General features: G+C 40.3%; 1 protein-coding gene across 3 annotated transcripts in view; it reads right to left on the bottom strand.

Moving 5' to 3' along the window:
- Positions 1-280: 280 nt before the first annotated feature.
- Positions 281-10,330, bottom strand: part of spire1a (spire-type actin nucleation factor 1a) — a 35,305-nt gene continuing 25,255 nt past the window's right edge. For 2 of the 3 annotated variants that reach the window (XM_061742493.1, XM_061742494.1), the window contains 10 exons: positions 9,812-9,963; positions 9,553-9,634; positions 9,260-9,402; positions 7,787-7,810; positions 6,475-6,504; positions 5,550-5,687; positions 5,373-5,443; positions 3,125-3,152; positions 2,862-3,025; positions 281-1,691 (listed from right to left, as the gene is read on the bottom strand). In XM_061742493.1, coding sequence (XP_061598477.1) covers positions 1,421-1,691; positions 2,862-3,025; positions 3,125-3,152; positions 5,373-5,443; positions 5,550-5,687; positions 6,475-6,504; positions 7,787-7,810; positions 9,260-9,402; positions 9,553-9,634; positions 9,812-9,963 — 1,103 coding nt within the window. In that variant the 3' untranslated portion in view covers positions 281-1,420. The remainder of the gene's footprint in view (positions 1,692-2,861; positions 3,026-3,124; positions 3,153-5,372; positions 5,444-5,549; positions 5,688-6,474; positions 6,505-7,786; positions 7,811-9,259; positions 9,403-9,552; positions 9,635-9,811; positions 9,964-10,330) is intronic. The other variant, XM_061742495.1, reaches the window with a different exon arrangement.

The following is a 10,330-nucleotide window of genomic DNA, read 5'->3' as shown; positions in this document are numbered from 1 at the left end:
TAGTTCCTTGATAAAAAGCACAAAAAAAAAAAAAAAATTCAAATGAAACTAACAGACTCCAGCAGAGCATTTAGACATTTCTTACAGAGGTCGAAAAGAGCTATTTTATTGGAACATGGTAAGATACCAGGCTGGTTAATTCTGTTCATTTGGTAACAACCGCCACGACCCACGCAAGGCGTCCGTGACTGAGAAGAGCATGTTCAGAAAGGATAATTAATGACAATTATACACATACAAATGTCTACATTCAATTGTGTGGAGTTAAGTTTTTTGTTTGTTGTTTTTTTAATGATCATTTTGGAACAAGCGGCAGCCATTAACACATTTTAAACTGCAAGGAACCCTGGAACATGGCCCCAAAAAACAAAGACTTTATTTATTTTTATTATCATCAATTAAAAAAAAAAAAAAAAAAGTTGAAAAAAAGTGCTATTTGTGATTTCGAGGGGCGTTAACACTGAGGAGTTTATAAACTATACAACAGAAATAAACTGACAAACATTAATTATAAACCAAAATTTGTAACTCTTGTAAATCTTACTTTGACTGAGTTCAGTTTTTTTTTTTTATATTAAATGTCATTTTTGGAACAGTTAACATTTACAGCATGTACACATCTGCTGCCTCTTTTGAGCACAGAGAGGCAAGAAACCAAAACTTAAATTACATGAAAACTTCCCCGATTCACTTTATCACACATATGTACAACGTGTCTGTAACTACAAAAGGCATTCAGAGAAAGAAATTACATTTTGGCATCAGGCACAGAACTGAATATACATTTTATTCAAAATAATAATAATAATAATAATAATATTAATAATAATAATAATAATAATAATCTAAAATCCACGCTGAGAAGCAATTCGACCATAACCTCTCGACGTGTCTTAGCAACGGAAGATCACAGCAAAGACACATTTAATCTGAGAAGAAGTTATAGATGCATCATTTGGCACAAATGTTGCTGGAAGGATAAGAAAGGACCGGAGACAGGCAGAGATCTACGACAGCAGACCTGACGAGAGGCTCTACAGTGCATTTCTGTCGAAGGACAATCAGTTTTTTTTCTTTCCTGAGTGCTGTAAGTAAACAGGAGCTGGAAAATGTATTGATATTTGACATTGATTGGGTCTTTGCACTATTTACATGATATTACTGATACTTTTGGCTTTCTTTATCGTTTGATCAGACAGTAATGTCAAACAAACATCACAATTGTGACTCAGCTTATTTTATCCAATGTACCCTGAATTAACGCTGCTACTGACAGGAAAACCACTGTCAATTCATCACCGGGCAGTTACCAGAGTCTCGTCAAGCTCAGACCAATGATTGTAAATCTTCCTGAGAGGGGCACTGTTTTCTAACTTTAGGGTGAGATGGACTGGTGATCTAACGGCGTTGAATGTTTTTTTTACACCTCTTTGATGGTGCGCTCCACAGGCCTGAAGTTGATGGAGCTGGACGAGCTGGACACGTAGAAGGACTGGGTTTTGCGGTTGCGGTTGAGACGGGCTCGCTTGGTGGCCACGTTCAGGCTGCGCTTGCTGGAGCAGATGATCTCCGTGATGAACTTTTTGCAGTCTACACAGACCTCCATAGTGGACCAGTCCTCCGTCAGCTCTTTGGGCAGCGCCAGCTCGTCCTGTGAGCGTCCTTCCTTGCTGCTACTGTGCTTGGACAACCTGAAGACGGGCAGAAATATTAGCTGCTCAGCTGATCAAAGCAGATGCACAGGAGCTCCTCCTATCACCTTATCAACAGAGAGCTTATTCAGTCTTTGACTGAAGATGAACACTTTAGGGTTGTGGTGGGCCGTAAATGGGACTCCTGGACTGTCTGAAAGCTGAGGCCCAACGATCGTACTTTCAAATGACACCTTTAACGTGAACCTCAAAATGTACTGCGCGTGTTAAGCTTTTAGTCAAAAGCGTGGAGTTGCAGAAGATCATTAGAAAGACAGGAACTGCCAGTAAACCCAAGGAATCTACCTAAACTAAATTAAAACGTACTTACAGAGACAATGACTACGTTTACATGCAGTCAAAATTTGGGTTATTGCTAATATTCCAGTTACTGAAACATTCGGAATATTCCATTTACATGCGTGAGCAAACAGGGTTATCCCTGTATACACGGTAATTAATCATTCAGGATATCTGGATCAAACCAGCGACGCACGGAGAACATCATGGCGCAACCCCTGTCAACTTTTCGCTCACCTTCTTGTAAATTTCCCTATCCTGGTACTTTCTACTGTCTACAAATGCCAAAATGTTCATATCCTTCATTACATTTATGAAGTGATTAGTCTCCTCCTCACTCCAAAAGTGTGACGTGGTCTTGCGTTTCTCCGTGTTTATAAGAACGTCCTAGATCAAAATTCCTTGCGAACAGAGCATGCGCAGAAAACAAATTCCTGTTCCGTTTGATCGGGATATTCAGTTTGGCGTTTACATGACCCAATATTTGGGTTTTAAAATGTAAATACGGAATATGAGTAAATTCCGGTTATTCAAAAGGGGTTATTGGTGTTTACATGGCCTTGCAAAACCGGGTTATTGCTAATATTCAGGTTTTAAAAGGGTTATTGAGTGCATGTAAATGCAGTCAATGAACAAGGTCAATTCTGTTGCGAGAGATGAGAGCCAATGAAATGCCTCAACTTATTTTAACCTGTTGTCTCCGTTTTTAAACAACAGGTTCAAACTATAACCAAAATGTTTTGGACAAATGTTTCCATCATTGTGTAAAGCATATATGGCGTGTTCTTTATATTATTGGGACAGCTGCTGCAAAGCTAATTTAGCCACAGAGACGATTAAACTTGAGGTTAACAGTCACATATAACGTACTTGTAAACACTTCTGCGCAGGCTGTGCCGGCTGTGTCCTGAAACAGCAGCTTGCTTCTCCGCCTCGGCCAGGGCCGCCTCCGCAGCGGCGTCTTCTCTGGACGCGGCGCTGGCGCCCAGCGAGTAGATGGGCAGGGTGGAGTAGGGCTTAGAGGGCAGCCGCATCTGAAGGTTATTCAAGGAAATTTAGTTAACAGTTAACAGATAAGAACGATAAAATGATCGCATTCAAAAAGTATTTTCAGCAAGTGAACTGCCTCCTACCTTTTTAGAGCACTGGGAGCACACCGGCCTAGAAAAGATAAAAATACACCATCAAGTTGGACATTACGAAACAGATTCAGCCCTCACGATGTTGAAATGACGACGGTACGACTCAAAAGTACATCTCAACACCCACATGACCTATGATACAGCTTTAAGGGGGATGACTCAGCTTTCTTTGGTTAAAGTCCCCAGACTTGCCCACCTGTTGCTCACATTCTTTTGTTTATAATATTGAGTTTTACATTTCTGATAGTGCCAAGCGTGATCTCTTGCAATAACGTATTCACTGTCTCACTGCTTCTTCTAGAGCAGTGGTTCCCAACCTTTTTTCCTTAGAGCCCCACCTACTTGTGTCTAAGACCAGCCCGGCCCCCCCGTACGTACTAGCAACAAAATAAGTCTTTAATTGAAAAAATGAACATTAATTATGTTTTTTTTTTATACATTTCTCTTTGGTTTACTCTCTATACATATGACTTTGTTTTTCTCCAATGTCACCAATGTATAAAATACGCACAAAAGGACATAAAAGGACATAAAAAATATTTCTGAAAAATGTCTCTTAATATGAGACCAACATTTTTTAACATTTTTCCTTTAACAACCTGTCGGAGTAGATTAAATGTTGAGTAATGATATAATAAGGAATTAAATAATTTCCTGTGTTTGTCACCAGTGTATAAAAAACACAAAAAATATTCAAGACATTCATAAATTATTCCTAACAATGTCTTATGAATGACTCATTCACAAATATAATTTTTACAACTGCATAATTTCAAAGCAGACAAAGTTTTGCGTCCCCCCAGGTTGAGAGACACTGTTCTAGAATCTAGAGGCCTTTAAGAATTTCCAATTATGCAGCAGAACTTGTTAAAGTTGTTAAAATGTAATTCTACTAGTTTTGGCTCAAGCTGGATCAATGTTCAGTCGTTAAGCAAGTCCATTAAACATCCGGCCACTTGTAACATACGGTTATGTAGCAAATTAAGCATTTGTATATCTTTATTTCGATCTTAATAAAGCATCTTAAAAAAGCACAATAATAAGATATTTCCTTTCAGGGATAAATTAAATATATCTGGATCATAAAAGTGCACGATCCAGTGCTATAAAAAGTTTGTTTTTTTCGTGGAAAATGTTTTTTTCCACGTGTCTGAATCATGTGCCATCTATAAATGCTGAACATACAAGTTCCATCTCGAAGTTAACCACGTTACCTATAGGTTTTCAACAGCATGTGCCCAATTAATTCCCCCTGGTCAGTGTCAATAATCTCATGTATGGACAGATGTGTCAAGTAACGAAGTACAAATACTTTGTTACCTTACTTAAGTATACATTTTGGTTATCTATACTTCACTGGAGTAATTATTTTTCAGACGACTTTTTACTTTTACTCCTTACATTTTCACGCAATTATCTGTACTTTTTACTCCTTACATTTTAAAAACAGCCTTGTTACTCTATTTCATTTCGGCCTTTAAAAAAAAACTATCCAGTTAAATTGTTCCATCCGGATAGAGTGAATTTGGTTGTGGTTGTTTCAGATGTTCTTGTCCAGTTTTGTTCTTACATCCGTTCCCTCAGATTCCTGCAACTAAACTTGGATGTACATTCCAATAAAGGTTAGGATAAATGATAACATGCCTCTGAAGTTTGACTTTTTGCACCATTACAATACTTATAGGCAACTAGTCATCATATCTCCTGCTCTCTGAAACACATGTTAATGCTCAATAGTACACATATATGGCTCTTTAATATATTTGCATTATACTAAGATGCATTCATTTTCAATGGCTTTTGTCCTTAATGGCTTTTTCCCCCTTACATTACTTTTACTTTTATACTTTAAGTAGTTTTGAAACCAGTACTTTTATACTTTTACTTGAGTAAAAAACTTGAGTTGATACTTCAACTTCTTCAGGAGTATTTTTAAACTCTAGTATCTATACTTCTACCTGAGTAATGAATGTGAATACTTTTGACACCTCTGTGTATGGAGAGATGCGAGGTATCAAAGATCTTTACTTTGGGAGTGTTAGGTGCTCACGAGCCAACCAACGTCACATGGCCGGACCGGTGAAGTATGTTACAGTTCATACATTTTCCAAAAGGCAGTTTTGCATGTTTGTGCAAGTGCAACATGCACAAAACTAAGAAGCAGTGGGAGTTTACTTCCTTTCAAAGTATTTTGTTGTACATTTTTGTTTTACACTTCTGTAGCTGCGCATCACTTTACCTTTTGCAGAACTGGCAGGTGTAGGACCAGGTAAAGAAGGAGAACCTTTTGGTCCGACAGGAAAAGCAAAGCTACAGACGCAGACAGAAAAACAAAAGTGGGTGAAATGTACTCGGCGTTTGAGGCGCCTCGATAAAAAGGAGCAAATTGGCAGCTTGACTTAAATGCAGGCTCTACCTTTCCTTTCTTGAGAGCGTTGTAGATTTCTTTGTATTGCTGAAACTTCTCCAGCTCGGCCTTGACCAGAACCTGTCGGATGTGCATGACCTCCTCCACGGTGAGAGTCAGACACTCCACTGGATAACAGAACTCCTCCTACGGGAAACACACTTCACGTCAGCAAACTCTGCACACACATCGATATGAGTAAATGCAAAATGCAGGAATGTGGAGCGGTGATGAGCGAGGATGTCGCCGTGCCAGACCGACACCAGGTGAATGCAGCTACATACGAAACAAAAGCACCCGCTGCACAAAATATTCATCAGAAAATTATCACTGAAGGAAAAAACATGCAATGGTGATGAATGCCTGGCGTCAAAGGAAAACATGATATAGTCAGGAAACAGATCAGCAATTATTACGTTCTGATTTTTGTTTTTCTTTTATAGCATTTATAAAAAATAACAGGCCATGATTAAGTTGGTGGATGCAAATCGACAGATCTGTATTTTTGACTATCTCATGTTTTGTGAAGCTCTGTTGGAGTCACGTATCCACTGAACTTCCATGTGATGCAGCACACGTGTGTTGGAGATCCACAAATGGTTACATATGCTCACATTCATGATTTCCTTTTGCTTTACTATTTGCCCGCATGTTGAAAACAAGCTGCTACCAATTTGCAAGTGGAGGCTCAAAAGGCTGCAGACTTCGGTCACAGCTACTGCAGCAACACACCGCTTACATAACACATCTCCTCCTATGCACATTTCATAACCTTCTTTGAACTGTTTCCAGTTAAACCACAGACCGTGCTTTCACATATAAGTAGATGTGACACAATCTCCCATTCATGCAAAACTGCTCAATTGAATAAGGCAATATTCTGGATGGTTTCCTCAGACAGTGATGTTGATGGTATCACGCAGCAGTGACATACCGGGCCCTGAGCACCGCTGGCTGTTTCCACCTGACCAGCAGACGGAGGGAACAGGACATTGAAATTGAGAAACAACTTTATAACAAGCTAATCACACACACTGTATGATTTAAAAAGATTCCTAAAATTCCATGAACTGAAGGTTGCTTTCAGAGTAAGATATGCGCAAATGTACCTAAAGAAAATATACAGGAAATATTATGATTATATTATATATAAAAAACCTAATTATTAATTAATTTATTTATTTTAAATCTGAAATTATCCATCTAAACTGAAAGAAGTTCACTGAAATATCAGCCTACACCTCAAACTTGTAGTTTCATTCGTTTATGTGCCATCATGGACACCAAGGACCAAAAGTACTGCCTCATAATTGCACAAAAGAAAAAAAAAATTACATTTGACAACATATACATTATTGCCAAGCAAAAGTTCATGTCCCATGTAAATAACAATTCACCAAACTGCTGCCCCCGTGTGGTCAGATGGGGTATTTCTGCACAGCTTGAAGATATTTAATGATTATTGGCTAACTTTGTAACATTTTGAGAAGTTTTCGTCAGTGTTGACTGCGGCTGACGTTTCAAAGTTTATTTAGACGGGACAATGCATATTAATTAACACTACATCGGGTTTAGCAGAAATGCTAGTTTCCACCCGCAGTCCCCACGCAGTCCCCAACTATAGCAAGCGCCTTGGAGAAATTTGCTTTCCCATCGCTTTAATGACATTGTACTTGTAACAAACACTGGGGGGAACAGGAATGTGACTATATAGCCTCTTGATTTGACAAGATATATGTAAGCAGAGGGTCTAAGATGAACTTTCTCACTTAACCAACTCCCAAGATGTGAGCAAAACTCCAAACTGGATTATTACTAGACAAGCCGTTTTTAATAAAAGTGCATTTGTTCCACATTCCAATATAAACAAGCCTATAAAGTTTCATTAACATCAGTCATTACCATTTGTAAGTAATGAAGTTTGAAAATTCATTGACATTTCCGGGCTGAAGTGCCTAATAAGAATGGAATTTGTCCGACTTTGGAAACCAGTCTGGTTTCCAAAACTGGGGAAAAAAGGACGCTTTGTTGATCGCCCAATATGTAAATGTCATAGTGCCACCTAGAGGCCCGTCCAGGAAATCATACATGTCAGAGGTCTTAGTGGGTGCTGACTCCATTTACCACGGTTGGTGTCTGTATGAAGTTAAGTTTTTGGTGTCCAAATTCTTTAAATGGGCAGAAAAACACAGAGGAGAATAAAGAAGTAAGTTGGTTGTGGATAAACGGGACATTGACCAGGTTACCTTGCCGCTGGGGTTCCCCGTCAGCTGCAGCATTATTTAAAAACAGGACACAACCATAAGTAAGTCTTTCAGACGAGCATTGAAAACATGTTACTGAACCAGTGGGAAGTGTCAGAAGATGAGAAGAACAGTGACAAAAAATCCACTTTTAAAATCACACAGGCATCAACTCCTTCTACAAACAAGCGAAATATTGTGAAACAGCAAGTATTATGTGACACGTAAAACCATCTCTATGAAATCCATTTCATTTCAGGTTTTACGCTCATTTCTTCTGACTGGACAGGCTTTCTTCAGAGCCTCTGGCTTAACACCATAAATCCAAGTGGTGATAATAAGAACAATCTAATTCCATCCAAAGCCCCTTTTATAGCAGCTGTCCGGTGGTTTCAATTACATCTCATCAACCTCACCAGAATCACACGACCAGCACCGAGTAGCTCAGACAGTCGCTGACTGCTTTGTAAACAAATGACTGGTCACAGAAAAGGAAGACTACGTTCACAATGCAGGCCTTAATGCTCAATTCAGATTTTTTCCCATATTCGATTTTTTTGTGTGGCTGTTCACATTATCTTTTAAAATGTGTCCTATATCAGACTCGAGTGTGAACGCATCGCGGCCCTGAACTGACCCGCATGCGCAGAGGAACAATAACAAAGACGTCACACGCAGCACGCCAGAAGTGAAGCGTACATGGGTATATTTTGAAGTTGTTGTGTGGTGGAAGCCGACGAAACTGTGAGCAAGTGTTAATGAAGAGGAGAAGGAGGAGAAAGAAAGCCGCATTTTTAATAATGGCTTTTTGTGGAGCGATGGCTGCCTCGTCTGTAGAGAGGTGTGTGTGGATGCGGACTCGGAGTCAGGAGTGGTGGGATCATGATGTGATGAACATCTTTACAGAGACAGATTTCATCCAGAATTTCAGGATGTCGAGGGGCTACCTTCCAATACATCTGTCAGCGCAAAGTCGAAAGTCAAAGTCGCATTAATTCCGACCTGGCTGTTCACACTGAGGTCGCATTAAAAAACATCAGACCTGTATCCGATTTAGAACCACATATGGAAGCGACCTGAATCCGATTTGAAAAGATCAGATTCCATGTGACTTGTGCTGTTCACACCGTCATAAACAAATCAGATCTGAGTCACATATGAGCAAAAAGTCAGATTTGGGTAATTTGGGAACTGCAGTGTGAACGTAGTCGAAAAACATTCAGCAGATATTTCCCACATTCACCCATGCTGTTGGACAAAGTAACAGCGTTCATTAGATGACTTCTCAGTTTCAAAAACAGAAGCTTACGACTAATCACATATCAAATGTTGAAAGTGTACTCACTTTGCTAACAACGTGTTTCATAAACAGACATTTAAAAAGGAAATATATTAGTAATATGAAAACAGTAGGTGTATTTCAAAACACGAAAATCTACTATAACCGTAATTCAAAGGTTTAAAACATCCGCTCACCAAAGACCTGGAGGTCTGTCTGGATGGTACCACAAACGGCCGTACGAAGGTGGGGGTCTCCTTCTCGATAGAGTGCCGCCTCTGTTGGGACTGGCGCTTATCTGGTTGCGGGGTGGCGGAGACGGGCATGAAGTTTGGAGCAGCTGGAGGGGCGAGCCACAAAAACATAAGATAAAATGCATGACTACGAGGAAGAGAATATTGATGGATGTGCACCTTGTGCTCTTGCATTGACAAATCAGACCTGCTTTGAAAGTTAGAAATCATACTAGGCGTTTAAAATTATGCTATACCCTTTTTCCCCACGGCAGGCTCAGGAGACGTGTCCTCCATCAAAGACGTGGACATACTGGAGCTGCTCCGTGTGGGCTCCTCCTGTCAACCACAATCAATTTTAGGTCACACGATACAAAACTCTGAATACTACGTGACAAAATAAACGGCAGTCCAGTTTCCCAATGAAATATTAACCGATTGAGCCAATTTTCTTTCAGATTAGTTATTTAAATGGGCATTTCATGTTGCAGCAGAAGCAGCAGTCGGACATCTTACTTCAGACTCGGAGCTGTCCAGCTCGGCGAGAGTGGGCGCCTTCAGCAGCCTCTTCCTCTGGCTGAGCGGCTGCGATGCTTGACCGGGTCCCGCGGCTCCGCCGGACAGAGACTGGGTGCTTCCAGCCAACTTCCTCTGTGCATCAGGGGTGTCTGGAGGGCAGAGATGAGCAGTGCAACATTAGAACAGCTGGCTAGCGATGACCGTTCACGTCTCTGTGAGGCAGCACAGAGGGATTACTGAGGTAAAAAAAAAAAATTAAAGCTGCAAGCAGCAATGAACGGGCCCCCGCACCCTTGTGCACGTTCAGGTGTGCTGCAGTGGAAGCTTGTATGACTTGCATGTAGATTCTTCAGGCCTGGACATTTAGCGGATGAAACCAGCCACGACTCTTTATGTCAAACCATTCAAAAGTTATGCCAGAAAATGGGGACTATCAAATATCGACCAATCAGAAGAAGGGGCGGGGCTACAAAACCGAGTCCGTTGACACCACCCACGAGTCTTTATATCAAACCA

This window comes from Cololabis saira, chromosome 15, assembly GCF_033807715.1.
Source record: "Cololabis saira isolate AMF1-May2022 chromosome 15, fColSai1.1, whole genome shotgun sequence".
NCBI lineage: Eukaryota > Metazoa > Chordata > Actinopteri > Beloniformes > Belonidae > Cololabis > Cololabis saira.
Note: the sequence above shows the minus strand (reverse complement) of the source record. Positions and strands in the feature narration are given on the sequence as shown.